Genomic DNA, 27,706 nt, shown 5'->3' on the forward strand with positions numbered 1-27,706 from the left:
CATTGCACAGGGAGTTCATGTTTCAGGAAATGAAACTCATCAGGAGCAGCCTCTAGAAGAATGAGGATTCTTCCAACAACAGATGTAAAGAGGTTTATCTGCAGAGTTCCCACTGTGGTGCAGTGGGTTAAGACTCCAACTGAAGCAGCTTGGGTTGCCGTGGAGGGAAATAACGGATTAAAGGATTCGGCAGTCGAAGCTGTGGCGTAGGTCTCAGCTGCGGCTCAGATTCAGTCTCTGGCCTGGGAACTTCCATGTGCCATGGGTGCAACCATTTAAAAAAAAAAAAAAAAAAAGACTTATTTTCCCCAACAGTCACTTAATGGAAACTTTCACCTAAGGCTCCAGATACAGAATCTTCTAGGGAGAAAAATTTTGCTTCTTGAAGCCTCCTTTGATTGACTTGGGAGGTGGATGTTTTCTTCTCAGTGAAGTGAGGCGGGAGCCCTGGTGCTACTGGGCTTGCTCAGAACAGGACCAGCAGCCATCCCTGCGGGGGGTGGGGGGTGGGGAGAGAAGGGGGCCCATCCAGGCTTAACCTGCAAACTTTACAAGTGTCTGGACTTGCCTTGCAGGTGGACTGTGCTTCCTATTATCTCATGTTAGCTTTCAAATCACCCTGAGGGCAGGGCGGGGATTCTCAGTCCCAGAGTGTAGCTGAGGGATCTTCAGGTGGAAGAGGCCAGATGACTCCGGGGCAGGACACCTGCCCCAGCGGCCCCTCCCCCTGAGATATGTAAATGCTGCTGCATAAAGCAGGGAGCCATCACCCCCAACACAGTTTCTATTGATTGGTTGATTGATTATTTTTTTTTTTATTAAAGTATAGTTGATATACAATGGTCTGCCGATTTCTGCTTACAGCAAGGAGAACTTGTGATATATTCATTTCCGCTGAGCCACGACAGGAACTGGGACAGTGTCTTGAAATACCAGAAAGAAAATTCTTGAAGGATGGTTCAGTGGTAACGAACCTGACTAGTATCCATGAGGATGCAGGTTCCATCCCTGGCCTCGCTCAGTGGGTGAAGGATCCGGCATTGTCGTGAGCTATGGTGTAGGTCACAGATGCAGCTCAGATCCCAAGTTGCTGTGGTTGTGGTGTAGGCCGGCAGCTGAAGCCCTGATTCGGCCCCTAGCCTGGGAACTTCCATATGCTGCAGGTGCGGCCCTAAAAAAAAGACAAAAGAAAAAAAAAAAATTCTTCAAGGATGGACGTTGGTACAAGAGGGATTGGGTTTTTCTAGGCACCCGGGGCTGTGTTCTCTAAGAAGGGAAGGCCTGGCGCTGAGCTTGGGACCAGGCCTGTCCGTGTGAGTAGGGGAGGGGGTGGGAGATGCTGGTCTCCGGGTCAGGAGGGTGCAGGAGGGTGGTACTGTGGGCTGGCGACACCAGCCTCCCCCCACTTCTCCCAGGATTTGGAGTCCCGGCTTCCTTCCTCCTCCCTGGGCAGCAGGCTGGGGAAATTCCAAGGGCTTAGCCTCTGGGTCTCAGGGACCTGGGGGTGGAGGGAGGGGGCTTCAACCTGGGCTCCACCCTAAATAGCCATTGACCTCAGAGGAGGTGATTAACCTGTTCGCTTTGGCTTCTTCATCTACAAGCATGATACTGTTAATTGATTCGTTTATTTGATGAATGGATTGATCTCATGGGACTCTTGGGCAGGGGGGAATCAAGCAGAGGAAACCCTTCACATGGCGATGATACCCAGCACATATTAAGCACTCCGTAAAGATTAGCAATGGCTATTACAATGGTTACACTGGACTAAGGGCAAGAGAAACTCTCCTTAACATGACTCTGTGACAGCGATTTTAATTGATATATGCAAAGAGATGCTTGCCTTCTCAAACCCCTGCTTAGAGATACGATTTTTTTAAAAAAAATCATTTGTTTTGGTTATTTCTTTCACACTGGGCCGTCACACCATGGGAGCATCAGAGCCCAGAAGGTTAGGCTGTTCAAAGAAACACCCACTGCATGTTCTGAAAACTTAGGTAGGGTGAAACCGCACAGCTCTTTTCATTCTCACTTCTAATCTTGGGGAAGAAGTAACGTGCCAGTTTCTCAGATACCTTCGGTGTACAATTTCCTCTTAGAAACCGAAGCCCCACTCTTAAGTTCAGAAATCGTGCAAAACAAAGGTACAAAGCACTCCAGTGTTGTGTACAAATTCTGTTTTTAAAAGGTTTCAGGAGTTCCCTGGTGGCTCAGCAGGTTAAGGACCTGAGGTTGTCAGTGCTGTGGCTGTGGTCTGGGTCGGGGGGGGAGCGGTGCAGGGAGGGAAAAAGGTTCCTGCTGAGCCAGGGAGACCCAGAAAAAGGAGGTGCCGTTTTCAGGATAATTTGGAGAAATAGAAATGCCTTTGTGTCAACGGAGACGGCGAGCTGGTCTCCCCGGCAGGCCAAGGCCAAACAGGGCATCTGATATGTGTATGACCTTGGAGGAGAAAGGGGACGTTTAGCTGGACAAGGCTGAGAGCCGGGAAATCAGAGGGGATCAAGTTCTGGGGAGTTCTTACTTTTTTTGATCATTTCAGGCCTTTTAGCTTCTCTTTTATGCGCGTCATTTGTCCTTCCTGAGTACCACACAAATGTGGCATCGAAACCGCCTAGGATGTTGGTACCGAATCTTAGAGCCCTGGCCCTGGAGGCACAAAACCAGTAAAATGAGATGTCAACCACCTACTACAAACACAAACACAGAACCAAAACTTTGGGGGAAAAGTACAAACTGGAAAACAAGGCACCTGCTTAGGACTGAAATGAGCCTCCTGGGTTGCTGGAGGTCAGAACACTTGGGGTTATTTTCCTGGGAAACGTAAAATGACCAGTCCTGGCCAAGTGCCAAGTATCCCCTGGCTCCTTGGGGACTTCCTCCTTAAATTAAGGGTAAGTTAAGGTTATATCAAAGGGGGGGGTGGGGATTTCAATTTCGCTTCTTCTGAGTTCGAATATTTTTATTCCTATAAGCATGTTTTCGGCTTTAGTCTTGAGAAATGGCATCTATGCCCTTTGGATGTAATTTGATGTCCAAACTGAAGCGTCTGTGGCAAAGGCAATGGCAAAGGCCAGCTTTGCTCAGATACCATCAGCACTTGGCGGGCACTGTTGTGCCTCATCCTCCCCAACTACCGTCACGAGCCCATTTTACAGACGGAGAAAGTGAGGCCCGGAAGCTAAAAATCACAGGGCCCTTAGCCTGGGTCAGACTTTGAAACGGGATCTCTTCAGCACCAAAGTTAAGACCCAACCATCCATTAGTTTTGTTCCTTAACATCTGCCAAGGGCCTCCGTGAGCTACGCTTTGAACCTGTCCAAGGGTCTACCGATTCTGGCCCAATCGCTGTTTCTTTAGAAAGTGGACTTTTTTCCCACTGGTATGTACAGAGCATGGTCTCACCACACAGTATTTAAGAGGATTCCAGGCTTGGAGTCCTTCTGATGGGTTCAAGAACGGTGGACTGAGCCGACACCAGCAGAGAGCTGCTTGGTGACCACGAGGCTGTTCAGCAGGGCCCAGGTATTTCCAGTTTAATATCATCAGATCATATATTTGAAGCAATGAACAATCACAACCTTTTCTAAGCTCTGAGAGGCTGGGGGCTGGCTGGGCGGTAAGGCCGTTTTTTTAAAGGATTTCTGAGATCCGTGACAGGCATCAGAGGGGACAGGGTGCAGGCACAGTGGATGCACAGACTCCCGCCTCTGAGCCTCGACTTCCTCCACACAGGACCGAGCTGGACACTTAAGGCCAAAAAGCAGGGACCACCAAGGGAGCCCTGGAGCTCGTGAGGACAGCGGACACCACCTTGGGACATCCCACCGCGCTCAGGCCCTGAAACAGAGGCACCCTGAAAAACCATCCACAATGTCCCCAAACGTTTGATTGTATAAATAATTTATTTCTGTTCACAGCATCATATATGCATATATAAAAGGGACGGGGAACAGAAGAGGAAGATGGTCGGGGCAGGGACTCTTACAGCAGTAGAAACGAAAACAAACCAGAAGACAGAGTTCCCAACACCATGACAGAGAATTTGGGAAGAGAAGCTTTCTGCTACCAAACCGGCCTCCCCGTGTCCATGAGAAGACGTTTCAAATGCTCGTGGGGGGAGGCCAACTTCCTCCAGGTGGAGCCCATTCATTCTCAGAAGCGCAGGAGGTTTAATGTCACCAACAGCTACATCAGAGGCGACTCCCCCAGGGCCACCACGCCAAGGAGGTTTCCTCCTCCGTTGGGTCAGAGCCGACGTGGGCCATCGTGAGGTCAAACGCTACAGAAATCAACTGAGACGCTTAACTATTGGTTGATACACCACAGAGCTGTACTGCACAATTACAGACAGGTGACTGCACCCTTGAAGTACTGGTGATGCAAAAAAAAAAAAACAAAAACCACTTCGCATCATCTGTAAAGCCGGACGGGATCGGAACAGTGATCTTGACCCTAAGTGTCGTTAGCACGAGAAGGTTACAGTATTTGGCATCTGCAATGTCACAAAATAAATATATTATTCTCTCAAGAGTGTGGAACTACCAAAATGTCAAAGTGCTTAAGAAATTGTCGCATGTGAAGAAAATAAAGAAAGATGGATTTTTTTTTTTTTAATAATTCTATACAGAATCTTCAGATGATGGGACCAGCCCATTTAGAAATCAGTGACTATGCTGTCGAGCTGTAAACGGAACTCTTGCAGGCTTTGCAACACTGCTTCGCTAGATTTTCTCTACTGAGTTTCTACAAAAAGACCAGCATTGGAGGGGGGAACAAATACACCGACAAAAGAGAAAAGGAAGATGGATCGCTCGTTTTCCTCCTCTTTTCAAATATTTCATAGAAGCACTGGGTTTCAGGCAGGAAGCCAGGACTACCTCTGGTTCTTAAATTAACTTTCTGAGTGCCACGGACAATAGGCTGGGTTTCTAATTTGACTAGCTCACATGCTCAAGTAGGATCACGCCCGATTTCTAAAGGCCTCCTTCGCAAAGAAATGTGGGACAGTGGGGGAAGAGACAGAATTCTACCGAGAAACATCGATTCAAAGAGGAAATCCAAATCAAACCGTCAATGTTTCCCTTTGACACTGTGTTTCGGGGGCAAATGACAGCTTCTGCAAACCAAGCCTCCGTCCTGACTATCAAGGATTTTCTTAAATTACATTATTAAAAATATGTATTTCTTCTTTTGCTTTAGCTCTTTCCAAAGCCTCTTTCAAGTAAACTGTGAGGAGCCTGAAGACAGGTGACCGTGACGTCACACGCTTTCTTTCATCTCGAGCATTCACTGGTCTGCATTAGCTCTGCAGCCCGTTCCCCTAAGAAAGAATCAGGAAGGACTTCCTTGTGCTTTTCCCTGGCCTCAAAATCCATGCAATGAGGTCGGCTTTTATGTGTTGGTGCGTGCCATCAAACGCTCTAATGAGAGACGTTTGTAGTGAAAATACTTAAACCCAGATAGGCCACAAGGAACCAAATTAGAAACCAGAACATGTCGCCACTTGCAGCGTTAAAGGGCTCTAAAAGGGCAGCCTTTTTTTCCTCAATTGAGTATTTCTAAGATGAATGTTCATTCATAGCAGATTTGGGGGGGGGGGAGCCTGAAAACCAAAACCCATCATCAAGCAGTTAGGATTACAAGAGCCATCCCTTGCAAAAACCAGCTTGTAATTCGGCACACATCTGCAGCTGATGTGCTCACCCAAACCCATCAGGAGGCTAAGAGAATTTCAGATTCCCCACAGAGGGGTCTAGAAATGTATGCCGATTACCCAGGACAGAGAGAGGTCCCTGCCTCTAGGACACACACCCCCCATCCAGCAGAGACATCAAGAGCCTTACCCTTTAAACAACACCTTTAACTATTCTGCAAACGGTAAATGCATCATTTGCCACCTCCAACAGGTTTTTTGTTTTTTGTTTTTTTTTTTTTGGTTTTTAAAATTTTTATTGGTCTCTTTGTGTGATAATGACCTACACAACATGGACAGGATCCAAACCATCTGAAAGATGTCTGATTCCAGGCTGAAAAGCAGTTCTCAACAAAACTGGTCTTCCGTAGCTACCACAAAGCACCAGGAAAGGGGCATTCTTCGAGGCCATTCCCCAGCCGAGGCCAGCGCAGCGCCGGGGGCCTTCCGGCTGCCCTCCTGTTCCAGGCAGTCCTCTGATGGCCCAAGCCACCACTTCACTGGGGGCCCAGAGCAGGACAAATGGATTTTCACAGGGGCCTGCCCCTGTGACAGAAAATTCTCCAGCTTTCACAGCCCATGACTGCAAGGACAGGCGGTCCCCCCAGCACCTCCCACTGCCACCAGGCCCCCAAATGGGATTCCCGGGGTTATGGGAGCGGCATACCTCTGGTAACTCACAGGTGCGATCCCCAGTGAGGGCGGGGTAGCCCGAACTTCTGGCCCTGCTGGAGTGGGAAGAAATCGCTTTTTGTCTCTGCCATCTGAGCCTTCCACCTGGGCCCGGAGGGCGGATGGCCAAACCTGCACGTCCACTCCCCAGAGGGGCCCCCCTCCCCAGCAGAAGCTCTGGCGTTCAGACAAAAGGTCCCCCGAGCCGGGGGTGGGGGGCAGGTCGAGCGCAGGTTGGCAAGTCTGCCTACATACCCGGGCCAAGTCACTAGTCCTGCATTTGGGTGCACAGATTCCGCTTTAAAAATTGGAAGCGTCGCTTTGGTTCGCTGTCTTTGTTCGCGGGCGCGCGGGTTCTCGCTCAACCATCCAGCCTTTCATTCATTCATTCCCGACTCACTCGCTCGCTTTCCCCCTCGCTCCGGGAACGCTGCCGGGCGCATTACCGCTTCTTCTTCTGCTTGAGGGACTTCCTGCGTTTCAGGATCATCTCATAGAGCTTGTCCATGCCCTCGGTGAGGCCCTCGCCAATGATGGCGCACGCCGGCTGGACGTGGTAGGTGGTGGCCGGGATGAGCTCGTGCAGCGCCAGCTGCTTCTCGATCTCGGCCACGGGCAGCGACTTGGGCAGGTCCTGCTTGTTGGCGATGACCAGCAGCGGCGTGCCCTGGTTCTCGGCGAACTTGGTCACCTTGTGCAGCTCCGTCTTGGCTTCCTCCAGCCGGTCCACGTCCACCGAGTCCACCACGTAGATGATGCCGTCCGTGCAGCGGCTGTACGACTTCCACAGCGGCCGCAGCTTCTCCTGGCCGCCCACGTCCCAGAAGTGGCAGCTGATGCCCTTGGCCGTGCCGTTGCTCAGCTTGATCTTCTCCGTGTTGAAGCCGATGGTGGGCACCGTGTTCACGAACTCGTTGAACTTGAGCCGGTAGAGCACAGTGGTCTTGCCGGCCGAGTCCAAGCCCAGCATGACGATGTGCAGGGACTGGAAAGCCGAGATGTTGGAGGAGATGTTGCCCATGGCTCCTCGCTGCGGCGCTGGCCACTGCGGCTGCGGCGGGAGGGCGCCGCCCCCCGAGTAGTTACGGGCCCGACGCGGCCGGGCGCACCTGGGCCCCTCCTGCCGCCCTCCGCCGCGGACACCCGCCTGGCCTCGGCGTCCGCGGGGCGCACGACTCTGCGCGCTCAGACGCCGCGGTCCCCGCGCCCGGGCCCGCCGGGCATCGCGTCTCTCGGCGGGCTTTTGTCTTTCTCGAAGCCGCCTCCGCTCCCGCAGCACGGGATGCTCGCGCCCAGCGCCCTCCCCCGGCCCCGGCTCGCTCTGCGGCTTCCTTCGGCCGCGCCCCCGCGCTCCGGCCGCTGCCGGGGATCTCCGCGGCTGCCGGCTCCGGGCTCCGGGCGTCCGGCGAGCGCTTCGACCTGGGCGGCGCCGCGGGGCCGCTCCCGCTCCCGGGCGCGCCTCACAGGCGCAGGCGGGGCGCGGGCTTCCCCGGGCGTAGCTGCCGGCGCGGCCGCCTTGCTGTCCCCGCAGTCCCCGCGCCGCCGCCGCCGCCGCCGCCGCCGCCGCCGCAAGCCTGCAGCGGCGGGAGGGCGCCCAGCTCCGCCCCTCGCGGGCCCCGCCCCCGCCCCGCCCCTCGGCCCCGCCCCCGCCCCGCCCCTCGCGCGGCCGGGGGTCGGGCGTGGACCTCCCCGCCTGGCGGGCCGCTTTCCCGCCTTCCGCGCTTTCGGAATCGCCCTCGGAGTCCCCTCCCGCGCCGCGCCCAGACAATGGGCCCCAGAGCCCGCTCTTCCTCCCCGGTCTGCTGACGCATCTTGTAAAAATAGCTCCCGGCTCCCGGAATTCCCGCCCCCCCAGCCCAGGCGGGCGGACTGCTGGCGGGACTGTAGCCGTGGGCGGTGCAGCCGGCTTAGGGAAGTGGGTTCGGGGGTCCGGGCTCTGCGGGCTTTGGCGCAACCTGGAGTCCAGGGGAAGCGGGCCGGGACAGCTCAGCCGAGGAGTTGGGGGGCAGCCGGGGTGGGGCTGAGAGTGCCTGGCTGGGGAGTGAGGGAGGTGGGTCGGGTCCCCCTACTCCCAGGAGGGGGGAAAGGCCAGCCCTGGCCGCAGGGAGCCAGCTCGGGCTTGTTTCCACTCTCGCGCCCTTTGCGGTGCCCTGGACCCTGGCCCTCTCTGATGCCCTGGCTCGATTCCCTGCTGGAGCTCCAAGGAGGCTCCACCGGGTCACTGCTGCACTCGGGCCCAGGCCTGTGCCCAGGGCACCCTGGAGGCCTAGCCTTTCCTCCCTGGCGACGGCGACGGACACATCTGACCTGCCTGCCCCAGAAAACACCGGCAACGAACAACTCACCAGTCCCAGGGAGCCCCTTTCTGGCTGCCTTATTTTTGTTTCCACGACTCTGCTGACATCCCGGGTCAAGGGGTGCATCTCAGGAGAGCACCCTCTACCACCCGACTTTGAGAACTGAGAACCACCTGCCCACAGTTGAAACACTCCTGCTGCACCTGGCCCTCCAGACACACGGGCCTGGAACAAAACATGTCAGTAGTTTGGGGTGGGTGGCACTGCAGGTAACACACTGGTGTGGGTGGGGTCCCTGGTTTCCACCTCCCCTTCTCCAATTCAGTGGTCTTACTCTGGTTTGTAAACAGGTAACAAAGGTTCATCCTCTCCAGGTGACAAGCCAACTGATGGCGCGTTCCAGTACGCACAGACCTGGGGCAGGGCTGCTCAGCAGGTGAGGCGGCAGAGGCAGAGTGGACACGGCTTCATCCCAACTCCAGCTTAGGAGGCAGCAAGACGGAAAGAGTGAAAAGGGGGCTGGAAATGGAAGTGGTAATTACTTATGAATAAAACCCCAAACTTTCTAGAAGTGCTTTGTGTGATGAAATAGGGGATTTTGTGGGTGTTGAACCCGGTGAGAAGACCACGTGTGCATTGCAGGACAAGCATTCCTTCTTGGGAACTCCTACGGTGGCAGCCACCATGGCCATCAGCTGCCCCCCAGAAGGGGTCCAGGGCTGGAAAGGTCCTGGTGGGTCCTTCCGTACAAGCTGCCGGATGAGGGAGCCGAGACCCGGGCCCTTGACTTTGCCAAGGTGAAACACCTTCTCCAAGCCCAAGAGCTGAGAGCCCACCCGCTCGCTTTCTCACTCCACGCTCCAGCCCACACTATTTTATGTTAATGGGAAATGAAGTTGTAAGCAACCCGAATTCAGTTGTGAAAAGACGGAACTTCAACTCACACTGAACTGGACAAAAATGGAAATCTATTCCCCGACGTAACAGAAAGGTTCCTGATTAGGATCCTGTCTAGGCGAGAGCCCGAGGCTTACAAAAAACACAGTCTTTAGACCGGGTCTCTCTTTCCATCTCCTGTTTTCGTCTGCATGGATCCCTTTTCCTACTGGCAGCCCTGGGCTCACACCCTTCGTTTAGATCCTAAAAGGAAAAAGGTGTATCTCTTTCCCAATAAGGGCGAATCCCTCTGGCCTGCCTGACCCAGCCCTGCATCAGGTAGTCCTGTACAGAAAGGTGGGACACACGGGTGGATGGGGCCCGGGGACTAACACAGGGGAGGGGTGCTTCCTGAAGAATCAGGCATCAGTTCCCAAAAGGGCTAATGGGAGTGAGTAAGCAAAAATAACATATGTCAGTGTAATCTGCAATGATTTCATCTTGATTATTGGGAACCCTGGGAAGACAGGATTTTGTGGTTTGGGAATGATTTGTCCTGGCTCTCTTCAGATAGCCGCTTTGTCCTCTCTCCTTTGTGCTACAGACGGGGTGGGTGCCAGCCTGCGTCGGGCCTGGGGCCTGAACATCTGGAAAAAGACAGAGCAGTCTGGCTCCCTCTTGATCCGGCTCCCACCTCCCACAGGTGATCTTCAAGTAGAATCCTTTCCTTATCTGCATCTGTACCCTGGCAGGTCCTGTTTTTATTTGAAGGATAGTAAGAGGGAAAGAGTTGAGTCAAACATCTGATGCGTTTTCCTGGTGCCACACTCATTACGGCCAAGTCCCCCCACTTTGCACCCCGCCCCGTGGTGGGGTGTAGTAATAAAAGGCTGTCTGCTGTCCAGTAGAAAAAGCAGATTAATAGACATTAATAGAGCCTTCCAGAACAGGCCATTCAACAGCAACTCACCATAATTGAATAGCAGCCCGAGTACAGTCTAATTTCGCTCACCAGGTGATAAGTTGAATTTACAGTTGATAATTTAACTTCTGACACATAAAAATGTTGTTTAGCTGAGTCAACTTTCCTTCCAATATGAATTTCAGTTGAAAAACCCTGGAGTTATGAAGAGGGAAGGAAGGTTTACTACCATGTCTGAAATGCAAGACCCTCCTTGAGCTGTGGACATAGGGTCCTGGCCAACAGCCGGGCGGTGTCTACAGAGTAGGTGGCACGACACCGTGCTCTAGCCAGGTGGCAATACCTAGGTTGCTGTTTCATGAGGTCCCCATCTCTGGAACGTCTCTAATGCGTGTGGTGGTTGTGAAGATGACATGAAATCATACCGGCGCCTGGCACAGTGCCTGCTACACAGTAGTAAGTGCCCTCTCCAGGTTTCCTGTCACACCTGCAAAGAAATCAGATTTAAGGAGTTCCCACTGTGGCTCAGCAGGTCACGAGGCAAACATGGTGTCTGTGAGGACGCAGGTTCGATCTCTGGCCTCGCTCAGTGGGTTAAGGATCCAGCATTGCCTTAGGCTGCAGTGTAGGTCGCAGATGTGGCTCAGATCTGGCATTGGTGTGTCTGTGGCATAGGCCGGCAGCTGCAGCTCTGATTTGACTCCTCACCTGGGAACTTCCATATGCCACAGGTTCTGCCGTAAAAAGAAAAAACAAAGAAAGAAACCAGATTTGTAATGGCCACTGTCGCTGTGTCTCGAGGTCACCCAGTCGCCCAATCGGCTAGTACTCCAAGTGGAAAACACTGGCTGTGGTGTGCTACCGTCTTCGTTTCCATTCATCAGAATAAGGCATCTCTCATAGAATAACGTGTGCCTGTGTCTTGCCTGAGTTGAATTTCATTCCCGGTAGCAGCGATATTTCCTTCCCTTCTTTTCTGCGCCAGGATGCCTCTATCCCCAGAGAAGAACTCCGTTAGTTCCAGTCAACAGAATGCAGTCGCTGGGTAGTGACTTTGACATTGTACTCTAAAATAGTCTTTCTTTTTCCTTTAAGAGCTTGGACATCAAGTGTGTCACCCATTGCAATAATTTTGAGCAGATCCAACGAGGAGCGCAATATAGCCCATCGTTATTATGTTTGCTTTAGGAAAGTTAATGAAGCAAAATGCAGAGGTGAGCCTCCCATCCATAGCTGCCTGTGGAGAAAGAGAAATATCAGAGCATGGGCTTATGTGTCCACAAGCACAGAGTGTGTGTGATTATTTGCGTTTTCAGATGGGATCCCTGCGTTCAGGGTCACTGCCCCAGTGCTTGGCTGTCATAATGCAGGAGCGCCCTCTACTGAGCGTCTTGTATAAAACATGAAGCCTCGATGGTCGCGAATTTGCCTACTACCTGGTAAATACATAAAGGTTCCATCCATATTTATTGAACAAATGAATGGATAAGTGACCCCCTGACCTGGTTCCCTATCCGGAGCTGCAGGACTAGATCTCGTACAGCCCCGCTTATCAAGCTGAGAAAGTGCTTCTGCTTGGGGCTCAGAGCTTGGGGGCAGCCTGGGTCGGCTTGAATGGGAAGCGTTCTTGGCCAAGAGAGGGAACCAGGTGCCTGGCGGAGGATGAAGGGGGTGTTACCAGGAAAGCTGTTCCAAGAATCACACGTTAATGGAAGAGAGGAGGTCAGCATCCAGGAAACCCAGCTGAGATAAGACATGGGAAGAAATGCATTTTTGCTTCTAATTCAGAGGGCAGGCCCGGGCCGCCATAGAGGGAGAGGGACCAGGAGTGGAGAATAAAAGAGGCCAGTTGGACAGAGAAAGTCAAGGCTGGAAGCAGTGGGAGCCAGGAGGCCAGGGATCGAAGGTCTTTGCCTGTGGCAGGGTTTTCCTAACGAAGACCCCAGCCACACTCCCAGAGCCCTGGGGAGGGTCCCACATAGGAGGTCCCATCCCCGGAGGAGGCTTGCCTCAGGGGACACATGGCAGGGATGGAAAGACACAGGGTCCAAGGGGAGTTTTGTGGACAGGGTAGTAGATTTTGGTGGAGCTAAATATAAATCTGGGATGCCTGAGGTCTTTTGCCTCATTTGAGTTGTCCAAAGCCTGGGGGGGGGGGGGGAATCACAAAAAATGGATTTTTTTGTGTGTGAAAAACCAATAACAACAAAAAAAATCCCAGTTCATATTGCCTTATTTCTGATTCTCTTGAAGCAACGGGGCTGAAACAATCTGGATTCTCATTTTTCTAACAACCACTGCTACAAGCATTTAGTGGTTGTTGCTGTTTTTGGCAAAAAAATAGCAAAAAGATTTTTCCCCCCATTCAGTCTTTGCTATCAATGGTCTGTATCCCTCTTACGTGCCTGAGACGAGTATGAAAACCTACAAGTCATTAGCTTTCCTGTCAATAGTATTTTAGATAAGATTCTTATATAAGATTGTTTTGTATCTCTTCTTAAAACTTACATTTCTAGGAGTTCCCATCATGGCTCAGTGGTTAATGAGTCCAGCTAGTATCCATGAGGACTTGGGTTCAATCCCTCCTTGGCCTTGCTCAGTGGGTTAAGGATCTGGCATTGCTATGAACTGTGGTATAGGTCACGGGCGAAGCTCGGATCTGGTGTTGCTGTGGCTTTGGTGCAGGCTGGCAGCTGTAGCCCTGATTAGACCCCTCGCCTAGGAATTCCATATACTGGGGTACAGCCCTAAAAAGACCAAAATAACAAAAAAAAACCTTAAATTTTGAGAGTTTCCGTTGTGGCTCAGCAGTAATAAACCTGACTAGAATCCTGAGGACGTGGGTTTGATCCCTGGCCTTGCTCAGTAGGTTAAGGATCTGGCATTGCTGTGAGCTGTTGTGTAGGTCACTGACTCAGCTCGGCCCCTGCATTGCTGCGGCTGTGGCTGTGCCATAGGCCAGCAGCTGCAGCTCCAATTTGACCTCTAGCCTGGGAACCTCCATATGCTGCAGGCATGACCCTAAAAAAAAGCAAAAAATTAAAAAATTAAAAAAACAAAATTGCATCTCATAAATGAACTTTCATCAAGGCCACTATGGCCTGACATGTTGGAATTCAGGTCTCAGGGCGACTATAAGAACAGAAAATCCTCACTTTAGTGCCAGTGTCTTTTCAGCTGAAGGGGGAGAAAAAACATGGTGTGCAAAAGTTATTTCTGATTCCTTTAATAATTTAATCACTAATTAAATTTCTACTCTAATAGCTACATGAAGAAAGAGAAAAAAAAAGGGTAACAATAACTCTGGGTGATTTGCACCCTGGACCATGAACTGAAAGCTTTGATGGAAGCTTGGATTCCTTTGCTTTCCCTCCCCCTCCTCCTCAGGTGAACTGAGATGCCTATTATTTTCATTTAATTACAACCTAGTTGGCTGGACCCAAGAGAGATGGAAACAATTGTGCTTTTGTGCCTCCATCAAGCCCAGTCAGCTCTCCCAGCCTTGCTGGAGGGGGGGCTGGGGGTGTGGCCAGCCCCTCCTTTGTCACTCAGGATGACTCTCCCCTTTGAATACAAGAGTTGGCTCCTCGTGGAACTGTCCTCTCCGTGAACATGGCACAAGCTTCAGAATGGAGTTCTTTGGCTCCTGGCTGCTTCTGTTAGAAGCAGAGCCACTTAAGATAATCATTTCCTCCTTCTGAGTTACCCTGTAGTTATGCAATCTAATCCTTGGCTCCATCAATCATCCAAATCCCTTTGACTTTCTGGCCCCTCCCTCCCCACCCCCCATCTCCCAAATCTGCTTTCCTAAGGTCATTGGTGACCAAAGGAAAAATCCCAGGCCTTTTGGTCTCTTGCTCACCTGCCCTTTCAACTGATGCTGCTGTGTGCTCCATCCTTCTTAAAATTTTTCTCTAAGAAAACCAACTGGCCCGGCTAACGGGCAGTCGGAGGCACACACTGCACCGAAGGTGTGGGATTGATTGGTGCTGATAACTGTCTAGGATGGAGATGCTCAGAGGTTCCAAGGTCCATCCTCCACCAGGACCTCTAAACGGGAGGCTACAAAAGCATGCTTCCCACCTCTCCAGCCAGTCTAGACTTGTCCTCATTTGTCGCCATTCCATAAAATGCTGTTGGCCCCCAGCGTTGGTCTTGCAACTTCTCCTCCTCTGGGTAGTTAACTGCATCTACCCCTCAGGATTTCTCAGTTACGGTCACTGCCAAAAGGCAGGAGAGCCCAACCTAGAATACTGAACTCAAAGCTCTTTCTCTCTCTATATATATCCCCACTAGGATTAGTGAGCAGATATGTCAAACTAACAGTAGATGACAGAAAAACTCATCTCTCCCTTCTGTCTGCTCACTCCCTGCATTGAGTCAACCAGAGTCCAGATGGTTCTATTTCAAAACAGCTCTTGGAATGAAAACTATGAGCTGTTTCAAATCACATGTATTGCTTTTTTCTTCCATTCATGACAATTGTCTGTATTTATATCTTTGATGAGTGGGGTATTTACTTCTACTTGTGCATGTAGAGAGGAACGCACTTCACCCGGGCACATCTCCATCTCCTCTGCCTTCATCCCTGGGGAGGAGGGTAGCTAGTCTGATTGGCCAGAACCTAGTACATCATTGGGTTGCCTTTCACTAGTGATCTTGGAAGGGCTGCTCCACCGGAAGTGGTTTGTGTTTTGTCTCCGCCTGTCCCAGTGTAGGTAATGTCTGGGGCCTGACCTCCTTCTATTCAGAAGCAGAGAAGAGCAAGCTTCACTACGTCCTTGGCTATGCTGCTTTCTCCAGTATCACTTCCACCCCAGAGTTCTAGCAAAAGACTGGAGACTGGTGCCCAGTGTCTGTTCAGCTTAGGTAAAGTAACACTGCTTGGCCTATACAGGAGATGATAAGCAAAGGAGTTGAGGCCTCAAACCAATTCTCAAACCCTAATGTGACCCAGGAGTAACCCCAGGAAACTCTGGCCTCTGAAATTGAATCCACATGGCAATAGAGAAAAAACTCCAAGGGGAGAAGGGACAGAGATGAGGGGACAGGTCTACTGGCAAGAAGACCAAGGCACAGTGAAGCGAGTTTAGCCCATCCTTTTTCTTATTTTTGATATTTTCATTCTGGGCAAAGACATCCCAATTTTAATGGAGGACTGAGCCCTTTATGTTTTAAGCCGAGCTAGTCTTTCTTCCTTGAGGAACCCACGTTCAAGACAACGAAGAGGGAATGACTGAGCTGTCACTTTTGAGTGATCAGGTAAAATGCGTGGATTAACATTCAGAAGGTACAAAGAGGTATTCAGTGAAAAAGACGTCCCTTCCCCACCTCCCATCACCCCACGCCCCCCGTCAACCCCCAGCCACAGCTTTTCTCCTTAGAAATGTCTGCAGTGATCAAGGGCTTGTATCTCCTTTCAGAGAGTGAATTATCCTTTTTCAGAGCTTTACCTTAGAGAAAATGTGTTTACGCTTCTCAAAACAGGAGCCTAAGCAAAGGAGGCAAAAGCAGGGTCGTAAATGCTCTGGATTGACAGGTGGTCCAGAAGAACATGGAGGTGAAGGTCTCCAGAGAGAAACTATGAGCTTACCAGAGAAGAATAAGCCATCAGATCTTCCCTACATCCCTGCCTAGACCCAGAGCCCAGCGGGGGTTGGGTGGGTACTGTGATCACTTGGCCAACTTCTAGGGCACCCATGCCTTGAAGTTAGCTTTGCTGTGATGCCCCTGGACACCTACCATCTAGGGAACTAGGCTTTGTATCATCCACAGCTACTGTCCTGACAACTGGCCAGCTGTTCAGAAGCCCCTCTCCCTGTCTCCTGCATCTGGACCTACACCTGCTGGTCACGTCTTGTTAGATCCAGATGCAGCCCCGCTGTGTCTGATTTACGATGGACTGGTGCAGACAGGAGGAACCCGGCTAACCGGAAACGGTAACTCCAGAAAACAAGCCAGCAGTGTTCCAGTCTGTTATGGCTGAGGATGAAAAGATAAACAAAAGCCAAGAAAGGAGATTAAATTTAATTTCTGTGATGGAAGAAGCTTACTATCTCTTATTGAATTCTAGCTTATTTATCTAGTATTTCTTAACTTAATTTTCAGCCTGCTGCTCATGGACCATGTCTTTGTTATGATTTTATCTAGTGCTATGTGGGCTAAAAAAAAGAAAAAAAAGAAGGCAACACAATGAAAACAACCATACGTTTTTCCTGGCCAAAGATGTCATAAATTCAGATATGAAAATTAGACTTCAGGGCAGAATGATGATTTAGGGAAACCAAGATTAATATCATATGTAGCCATAGAGACAGGGAGTTGGCTGTAGACAGGAGCCTTCCTTGAAAAATTGTTTATACTAGTTAGAAACTGGAATGCCCATCTGAAGAAAACTTATTAAATAATCTAAGCTATTTCCAAGTGATCAAAAGATGCAGAGCTGTTAAAAGCCATGAGAAGACTCTGTGTGTATTGATATGGTTAAGATATTAAAAACAAAAAAACATAGTATACGAATGCCTCCAGAGCCACAAAACATTGTGTCTGTGTGTATATATACACACAGCCACACATACATATGTGTACATATGTGTGCACACGTGTGTGTGTCAGATAGATACAGATACAGGTATATGAGTACATGATAAGCATGGGATTTTCCAAAAAGATACACAGAACCCAAGAAACGATTGACAGTGGTTACCTCTGGACCATGGAACAGAGTAAACCCATGTGGGATGGAAGAGGTTCATGTTTCATTGTATTCCTTCCGTGCCATTTGAATTTGCTTTCTCTATGCATGAAAATGGTATGTTCCTCGTAGCAAAGTCCAAAGAACCCGCTTAGCTAATGAATGCACGCACAAAAAGAAAAAAATGCCTGCATACATCTGCAGACTTTATTTCCATTTTCATTTTTAGGGCTGCACCCAAGGCATATGGAGGTCCCCAGGTTAGGGGTTGAAACAGAGCTGCAGCTGCTGGCCTATGCCACAGCCACAGCAACGTGGGATCCAAGGCACACACAAGTAAGTCTTTAACCTACACCATAGCTCACAGCAACGGTGGATCCTTAACCCCCTGAGTGAGGCCAGGGATTGAACCTGCATGCTCATGGATGCTCGTCAGATTTGTTTCCGCTGAGCCACCATGGGAACTCCCATCTGCAGACTTGAAAAGTCCTAAATTCTGCACTGCATTCTAGAAAGAATGAAAATAGATATACCAGATGTCCAGAGTGTGAGTTACCGCCTCAACAAATGTCAAATACCCATAAATAAGTGATTCATGGTCAGCTGCATGAGACCTGTAAAAGTCGCCTTCAAGCATGACCGGGAGATGGGCTGGGAAAGGATTCCGGGGCAAATTGATGGAAAGGACCATTTTCCTCTAGATGCTATCCTGCTACCTCAAGGTCAGGCTGACAAGGTTAAATGTGACATTGACATGTAGAAGTGCTCTCCCACAGAGGTGCAAATACAGAAGAAATTTGGCTTTTCTGAAACCTTTCACCTTTCAGGAAGGGTCACACCACCAACATCCCAAGTTCTTCACAGGTTTTGAAGTGATTCTCTCCAGGGCTGACTCTGAGGATGAAACAACGGACAGAAACATGCCCAAGGTACTGGAGACCTTTTGTGCTCTTACTTCAAAATTAAAAATCCTCTTTTCTGCTGTGTGCATGCAAATTATCTTTCATAATGACATTTAATCTGCATATCATTAACACCTTAGCACACGAAAGTGGTGGAGAAGTAGTTCCCCAGCAGAGTTTCCGTAGGTAGCAGAGAACTGATGTTGCACAAGATTTTTCCTGGCTTTCCATAATCCTCTGGCCAAATGAGGCACAGCCCTGTGACAGGCAGTGCGGGCAAAGCTGGGTCTTGTGGTTTGCACGGGGCTCACGAATATGGAGGCAGAGTTGCCTGTGTGGAAAAGGGCCCCCCTGCAAAGGGTGCATGATATTTTTGTATTGATCCTGATGGCCCAGGACACAGGGGCTAAGCTGTGAAATGTGTGCAAGAGCAACGGACACGCAGTGCCCCTTGGGGAAGTGACGTTTTCCCGAAGTACTCATCCTTCGGACCACTTTGAATTTACCTCTTAGCGAAAGGGGATGAGGAACTGAAGGATGTAGGAGGAAACTCTCATTCGGGGAATGATTGAGTCTGGTCGGGGTCGTCAGTCATGTCGTCATGACTGGTATCAATCATGCTGCTCACGCCAAGCTGACCTTTGCCCTCTCCACTATCACCTCGGTAAACTCACTACTTTTTATTTCTTTTCAAGGTGTAGCCCAGCAGGATCCTGTGGGGCTTTCGCAGGACAGACCCCTCCCCCATCTCCTCTCTGAAGTACTGGACAACAGCGTCTGATGCACGTTTCCTGAATTGTTTCATAGATGCTAAAACCCCCACCGCATGGAAGGTGTTAACTTGATGACCATGAGCAGGTAGCTCCCAGACCTCCTGGTGCCCAAGGATTGATAACGTGAACCCCTGTGACACTGCCCTGTCACCTCCCTCAACCAATGAGAGAACTGTGCACAAGCTGACCCCACACCCTGGGACACTCCCCCCTCACCTGGCCTTTAAAAATGCTTTGCTGAGGAGTTCCTGTTGGTGGCTCAGTGGATAGAGAACCCGACATAGTGTCCGTGAGGATACAGGTTTGATCCCTGGTCTCGCCCAGTGGGTTAAGGATCCAGCATTGCCACAGGCTGTGGTATAGGTCGCAGGTGCAGCTCAGATCCGATGTTGCCATGTCTGTGGTGTAGGCTGCCAACTGCAGCTCCAACTCAACCCGTAGCCTGGGAACGTCCATATGCTAAAGGTTTGGCCCTGAAAAGAAAAAAAAAAAAAGCTTTGCTAAAATTCGTGGGGAGTTCGGTTGCTTTGAGCATGAGCTGTCTGAGACTCCTTGCTTGGCAGCTGGAGTAGTTGTTGCCGTTTCCTTCACCACAGCCCCGTGTCAATAGAGTGATTTTACTGCACACAGGATGCAAGTTTGGTTCAGTAACAAGGGCACTGTAAAGAAGCAAATTAAAGAAATTGGTCAGCAAATTTGATTTACCCAAGGCTTGAATATAGAGTCATTTGCTTATTTTTCTTATTCTAGAAACTTCTGTCTTAGTCACCAATTCATAGCGTTTCGAATGGTCTAAGTCGGGCAATTCTCCAAGTCATCAGTGCCTCAAGGGACCTTATCATTAAACTGATGAGGTCATTATTTCTTCCGATTTTTAGAGGTTTTTTTTTTCCTTTTTTTAAATTGGGGAAGCCATTCTCAGATCAACATCCCCTGCAACAGAAAACTGATTTTTTTTTTAATTGTGTGTTTAGACTGCTTGAAATGGAGCTGGGGTGTGTGTGATCTCTCTGAGAAGTCAGCATTGAGGCAAGCACCCATCAGGTGCCAAAGAATATAATTTTCATAGTTAATCTTTCTTTAAATTCCCTCTCCCTTTCTTTTCTACTCCTCAAGTTACTCCTAGTGAAGAAGGCTCCCTCCCTTGTCACATGAATTACCTAGGATAAAATATATTCCTTATGTTGGGCATGCATGAAGGTGGATGCACCTGTTAGTCTGTAATGGAGGACCCACCTGTCCTTCATGTATTCACAAACATCTTCATTTTGCCCCAACCATTTGAGCATCTAAGAATGAGTGATACTGTTACAGAGTCCAAGTTCATACTCCTCACCATACAACAGGCCATTGAAGGATGAGTTGTTGGAGCAAAGAATAGCAACTTTCTTCAGAAACCCAGCAGACAGAGAAGTCAGTGGACTAGTGTCCCAAAGAACCATCTTATCCGAGTTAGAATTTAGGCTTCTTTTATACTCTAAGGGGACAGACAGAATGTGGTTGGTTGTTGCAGACTTCCTGGTGTCAGAATCCTTTGTTCTTGCAGCTGTCCACATAGGTCAGGTCTGTTCCTATAAACCTCCAGCGAGACAAATGGTATTTTCTGTTCTGCAGCTTTTTATCTCTATGTGAATGGAAAAGTGTTTATACCTTTAAAGATCAGAGCCTTGAGAACGGGCTCTTCTGTATATTTCAGGCAATAGGGGCAACATTCTTACCTTAAAGCAAAAGCAATAGAGTACAAAGGTTCAAGCGAATCTGCAAAACACCCTCTACACCTGAAGTCCTGAATAGGATTAAATGACCATTAAATGAGTATTTGGTGACAGCAGTTACCTCACCTAAGAAATTAAACTCTGTATTTTACAGTGTCAAAATGATTTTTTTTCTGCTTTTACGTTTATGATAATGTGTGAAGTAAGGTGTGGGGTGTGTGTGTGTGTGTGTGTGTACACATTCTATGTACAGTGGGAGCTTTCATAAGATGTATGTGGTGTGTGATTTTGTGTACGGTGGCTGGTATGTGTGCGTGTAGCATGTGTATCTGTGTGTGTTATGTACAGGCTGTGTTGTTGAAGGAGTCACAGCCATTGGCTATACCCTCAAATCAGGGCATGCTTCTTTAAGGCACCTGTCAGAGGGAGTGGGAGGCTGTTTCCATCTCCCTGAGCAAACACCCTTCCCCAAGGAGGCTCAGATGTGGGCTGCACGGACCTTCTCTGAAGTTCTCACAGGCCCAAACTCTCGATGAGGGGCCGAGCGAGTCATGATGGGTGCAGGGGAGAGTTCCCACAGAGATGGCTGCCGTGCTTGGGAAGCTTGCCTGCGAAGTGGTTCTCGGCTGGTCCAGGAACTCAGATTTTTGGGGGGAAGGTTCCCCACATTCCTAAGCTGATTAAATCAGCTCACTGCACCTGCACTGTGCAAACAGGATGGTTTGTGCCTGGAGCTAGCTCTCTTCCTGGGAATCTGGAATCTGGGTCCATGTCAGGCAGAGAGTACCTGCAGGACCAGCTCCAGGAAAACTCTGGTGCTGAGTCCTGGGGCCCTATCGAGTCATGGACCCAGGGGTGCTCTTGGGGACCCTTAATGCTACCTTCTTCCTTGAGGAGATGTAACTACCAAGTGAAGGCCTTGGCAATTGTGATGGCCTCGAGGGGCTCAAGGACCCTTGAACCCACACCCCCGGGAAAAATCTCTTCATGCAAAGAGCTCTGATTTAGGCCATCTCAGGGTCTGGGCAGATGAAGGGGGGGATGAAAACCTCCTCATCATCCTAATTTATCCTGACAACTAGCTTCAATCACAGCTCTCTTTGGAAAAAAAAGTGTTGCTTCATCCATGGAAAAGCTTATCCTCTTCACAGGAATGTGGAGACGGCAGAGGGAGATTCTGGGTCACAACAGACAAGTGTAAGGCTGCTCAGGACCCATTAAATCCCCAGGGAGTTCGCTTTTCTGACATTTTAATCTATAATATCGTTTTGTTTATTTTTTTAAATTTTCAACTAAAAGCTCTTATAATGACAACTTATTACAATTATAATGAAAGCACAGAAGTGTGAAAAGTTTAAGCATTCATTTTTGCAGGGGAAAAAAATTCAGCCTTAATGTTGCACTTGTACTATTTGGAACTAGTAGGAAAACCTCCACCAGCCGCTGGAGAACTACAATCCCGCGTCGCAACCAACCTAACATTTAAGAAGAGACACAGGCAGGTTTTTTGTTTTTTTTTTACTGGACCGAACCTTTGCAGGTCAGCAATCCCCATCAATGATGGAAGCCCACGGAGCATTAATACTGCGACCAGCAAGGGGAGCTAAGCTTGCCTGAGTGTCCCCAGGTGCAAACAGGCAGGTCACAGGTGACCGATGGTCGGAAACCACGTCCGCTTGCCGCATGGGTCTATAATTCTATATGATACAATTTACACGCTCGGGAGCGCACGCGCACCTATCAACCCCAGCCCAGAGGAGTAAGGAGTGTGGACTCTAGAGACAGATACACTGAGCTGGAATCCTGGATCTCTTTTGGCTCTGCCCTTGAGGAGAACTTTTCTGACGGATCTCAACCTCATTCTTCGCACCGGTAAAAAGGGAACAATATTCCTACATCCTGTAGGAGTTGTGAAGATTCGATAAATAAAGTACCCAGAAGGGGCTGTAGCCACAGGAGGGGGTGTCTACCGAGGGGCCTTTCGAAGACCAGGGTGGTTCCCAGGGGGGCGGCTGCTGCACATCCGTGGGGAGGGGGCTCGCTCTGCCCCGAGCGGTGCTGAGGTCCGGAAGTGTTCTGTGCCCCAGTGTCCTCAACCGTCACCCTAATGGCTACCCCATGGCACTTTGGCGAATCACATGAATTAAGCCACGTGCGGTGCTTAGAAGAGGGCGTGGCCCAGCCCCAGGATTCAATCAACGTCCCTCCTCCCGTTACTATTATCCCAAAATAGCCCCAGCCCGCTTTCCTAACATCTTGCATCCAATATGTTCCCTTCCTACCAACAGATTGCAAATTTTTTTGAAAAATAAAAATAAATTAAGAAAGTCTACTGGCCTAGAGAGGAAGGATTGACACACAGGAGAGAAGAGACACGGGGAGGCGAGGGGGTGCGGGCAGACGGGAGCGGGCAGGTGACACCGGAAGTCAGGAGAGAGGAAACGTCCGGTGGTGAGAAGTACCCTTGGAGAAGCCTTTTTTTTTTTTTTTTTTTTTTTTTTAAGATTTTATATATAAGCAATATTTTATGTGTCTTTCTCTGCCTGGCTTACTTCACTTAAAAAATAAAAGCTACCAAAGAACCAATAAACAAAACAGAAATAGAAAACAAGCACAAAACAAACAAAGGTTACCAACGGGGAAAAGAGGGGAGAAATATAAATTAGAAGTCTGGGATACACACACTCCTATATATGACATAGGTAACCAACGACGACAGTATATACAGTATATAGCACAGGGAATTATACTCAATATTTGTTGGGTTTATTTTTGGCTGCCCTGTGGCATATGGAGTTCCTGGGCTGGGGATCAGATAGGTTGGGACGTATACTGCAGTCACAGCAACCCTGGTCCTTTAACCCACTGTGCCTAGCCAGGGATGGAACCTGTGTCCTGGCACTTCAGAGATGTCACTGATCCTATTGCACCACAGTGGGAACTCCTATACTCAATATTTTGTAATGACCTATAAGGGAAAAAGAATGTGAAAAACAATATCTGTGTGTGTGTGTATAACTTGGATCATTTTGCTGTGCACCTGAAACTAACACATTGTAAGTCAATTATATTTCAATAAAATAAACACATAAAAAATTAAAAAAAATGAGAAGAGCTAAGGAGAGAAAACCCTTTTGTTGTTATAGATACACAGCTGATGTTCTGAAAGCATCTGGCCTTTATTGTTAGAGTGGGTTTACCTACGAGCCTGTAAATGCCTGGAAGATAAAGATGGCAGTTCAGCCTCATCTAGAATCCCTCCCCCAGGGATCTCACAAAAAGGATGCCTGGAGAATCAGCAACTGAAGATTATTTACCCAATATCAACAAAACTTACAGGTGAAGGCTTTCAGCTGTTTGCCTTCATAGTAACAAGCAGTGTCCAGGGCAGAAGGACTCAAGGATTCATCAGGCAATTTCCAGTCTCACTGGAAACACCACTAGTGAACAGATAGATCATCAGTACCCATCCTGCACTAGCATCTGCAGTCCCCTGGTGGAGGAAAAAGGTCAGCCTTTGCAGAAATTCATCATGTAAGTGAAGAACGTAGCTTATCAGTGACAGAAATGTTCACAGATTCCACCACTGATGTGCTGGAGCAATTATCCCAGGGAGGGAATAGATGGCGGTAACTGTCCATGTGATGAGGGGAAGAAATTGGACTCTGAGCCAAGAAGAACCAAAGCTTCACTGACACTGCCATTGTCAATGCAGATGTGGATTCTCTTAAAACAAATCATGTGGAGTTTGAGGATGAATGTAAGTCAGTGACCAAATAGTTTAAACAAGTGAATTCCAATAAACGGTGACTCATGGGTTCATCTCGTTATCCTTTGGAAAGTCTTCACTCAGCGTTAACGCTGTGTCTGGCTCAATTCTCAGTGGATAGCAAAGGAGCGGAGCTGTACCCGCCCAGGGCTTCAGCAAATAACATAGTGAATCAGGGCCATTAGTTTTGGTTTATTGTTCAGGCCAGAATTTGGCTGGAAGCAAATACAGTCGGAGATTGGAAAGTGGTGTATTTTAAAATATGCGTGGATATAGAGGATTTATTTATATAAGGCCAGATTTCTTAAAGTAACACTTGAGAAGTGTACCTGGAAGCACAGAAAGTCTGAATAAATATGCGACACCTTCATGGCATGTCAATGCTACCAGAAAATTTGAGGGGGAACAGTTTTTAGATAGATAAGTTATACTGAGAGTCGTAAAACTTTCAATAATTTTTATGGCGAAACCTAAACTTGAAAGAAATTCCCCACTTGGAGCAGCAGCTTCAGATCCCAGACCCCTGGTGGGGAAGTGTTTATTCTCCTCTGTTACTGGGGTGATTCAATGGAAAAATCTGAAGAGTCTTATTTCAGCATGTTTTCCCCAGGCCTAAATACTTGGTTTAAAATTTTCACTTACAGTAATCTCTAAATACTCTGAGTGTGGTTGAGAAGGTGATAGTGTTTGATGTTAACCAAACAATACTTAATTGAGATCTTGGTAGGTCTCCACTCTTATGGAAACTTAATTTTTGTTTTTTTGTTTTATTTGTTTTTTACTGTTATTGCTTGAAGGAAGGATATATGAATGACACATTACTTTTCTTTTTGACTTTTTTTTTTTTTTTTTGGTCTTTTTTAAGGCATATGGACTTGCCCAGGCTAAGCAGTGAACTGGCACTGTAGCTGCAGGCCTACACCACAGCTCACAGCAACGCCAGATCCTTAAGCCACTGTCCAAGTAGAGGTTAGGGATCGAACCTGCGTCCTCATGGATACTAGCCAGGTTCGTTACCATCAAGCCACAGTGGAACTCCCAATGATACATTACTTTTCAAAAGCAAAAACCTCATACATTAGAGCTGACATTAGAATACACTAAAGTCAGGAAGTTCCTGTTGTGGCTCAGCGGTAACAAACCCGACTAGTATCCTCGAAGACGCGGATTCGATCCCTGGCCTCGATCCTCAGTTAAGGATCCAGCATCGCTCTGAGCTTTGGTGTAGATTACAGATGTGGCTCAGATCTGGCATGGCTGTGGCTGTGGCAGAGGCTGGCACCTGCAGCCCAGATCAGATTTGACCACAAGCCTGGGAACTTCCAAATGCTGCAGGTGTGGCCCTAAAAAGCAAAGAGAAAAGAAAAGAAAGAAATTTAGACCTTAAAAAAAATGAAATTATTCGACCAAAGGAAAAAAAAAAAAGGAAAGAGGAGGCTATGTTATCCATGTCTCCAGGCGCAGACAATTTACCTCTTCAGGACCTTGGTTGATCTGTCTCCTTGTCAACAGATGCACTGTTGCTATGATGGGGAGGGGTTGCCAGGGAGAAGGGGGGAGCGTGAGAGACAGCTCTGGACAGTTTACAGGCAACTAAAATGTGTTCTCAGACCTAGAGATTATTTTTAACCTTCTTGGAAGCCTGAGCAAGAGGTCCAGAATGCTGGCGTGATTATAATTAGGGGAAAAGAGGTCTGTGTTTCTGCCTTTCAGGTATTTCTTCCTCCCATCTGTGCTCTCAAGTGCTGTATAAGTAGATGTCAAAGAAAGGCTAAAGGATTGAAGATGACAAAATGTAATCACACACAGAAGAAAAGCATCAAGAAACAAAAAGAGGAGGAAGGAGAAGGGGCTGCGCTTCCATTTCTGAAAAATGGATTTCTCCAACAAAGAAATGGTTCTACTTGATCAGACACTGTGAATGGAGCTTTCTATTAATGCTGCTAGGAGGTTGCCCTGCGCTGGGAAGGGCCCGCCGCCCTTTGCAGAATCACTGGCTGAGGGATAAAGAGATTCGCTCCCACCCCTGCAAGTGATAGAGGGTCAGCCCAGGCTCCCTGGTCTCAGCCCCCGCACCCCAACGGAGCCTCTAGTCCTAAACCTTCCATCCAGGATTCATTGTATGCTCTGCATTCTCCCTGGGGGCATGACCTTCTAGAGCAAGGCACCGGCTTGAGGGGTGCATTTCTGTTCTCTGGGCTCCTCACCCACAGAGAGGGACCCCTGTGTTCACTCCCACCCACATCTGCAGCTCCTGAGAGAGAATACTGGACCCTCCCTGACTTGCGATGTTGGTCTGATCAAAGGGCTTTCACTTCCGCTGGATGTGTCTGTCCTTAGACCCCCCAGCCAGAGGGGGCGCCACCTGAGCTTGTCAGAAAGACTGCCCCTGCATGAAGCTGGAAAGCAGGAGTCCGACCCTCTCCTCCTCCAGGGCCAGGCTTTTGAAGGTGACCCCCTGCAGCTGTGAGCCTATCAGGGCCCTCGGAGGAAGCGGGCCCCTGGAGATCCAACACCTGAGGAAATGGCCTCAGCCGGATGGAGGAACGTGGGGGAGGAATCTACGGACAGGAGGTGAGCAGCTGAAGGTAGCGGGAGGCTGGGCCACCCGGTGCAACGTGGAGCAATAGAGGGGCTTTGTTGGAGCTGCAGCCTGGCAGCATCCGCCTCCGACAGCGCCAGACAGGGAGAGCAGAGGGGCACGGGTACCCCAGGCTTTCTCCTGCCCTCCGGGGACCTCCGCCAGAGCTTCCCACAGGCTGGATCCCATCAGAGGCCTGAGGACAAGGGAGCCCCACAAGGATTCTGGGCACAGATGCATAGCAAAGAAGGAGTTGAGACCCTGGGACCTGGCAGTGGCCGTAGAACTAGAACTTGGTCCTGAAGAAACCTCTTTCTGTCTGAAGATCCCCATACAAGGCTTGTGGGAAGGAAGTTGCCCCCTCCTGCTGGGTTTTATGCGACAAGTCAAAGGACGGTTTTATGGACTGAACTGTGCCCCCCCCCTCCGCCCCAACTCAGATGTTGAAGCCCTAACCCTCGGTGTGACTGTATTTGAGGGACTGATGTGACCCATGTCTCCAACTCCTGAGGAAGAGCACTGGCTCCCCATCTGCTTGAGATGTTGGTTTGATAAAAGGGTCTGATAATAGGGTATCTGGAGGCAGGGCCTTTAGAGAAGTTAATAAGGTTAACTGAGGTCCTAAGGAGGGGACCCTAATCTGATAGGATTGTGTCCTTACAAGAAGAGGAAGAGGAGTTCCCTGGTGGCCTAGTGGGTTAAGGACCTGGCATAGTCGTGGATGTGGCTCAGGTCATCGCTGTGGCTCGGGTTTGATCCATGGCCTGGGAATGTCAGCATGCCATGAGGTGGCCAAAAAAAAAAAAAAAAAAA

General features: G+C 49.2%; 1 protein-coding gene across 1 annotated transcript; it reads right to left on the reverse strand.

Annotated features, from left to right (window-relative positions):
* Positions 3,884-7,605, reverse strand: ARL4C (ADP ribosylation factor like GTPase 4C). Its single transcript, NM_001244315.1, is given in 1 exon segment — positions 3,884-7,605. A coding segment is annotated over 1 exon segment (579 nt). The 5' UTR covers positions 7,386-7,605; the 3' UTR covers positions 3,884-6,806.

This window comes from Sus scrofa, chromosome 15 (assembly GCF_000003025.6).
Source record: "Sus scrofa isolate TJ Tabasco breed Duroc chromosome 15, Sscrofa11.1, whole genome shotgun sequence".
NCBI lineage: Eukaryota > Metazoa > Chordata > Mammalia > Artiodactyla > Suidae > Sus > Sus scrofa.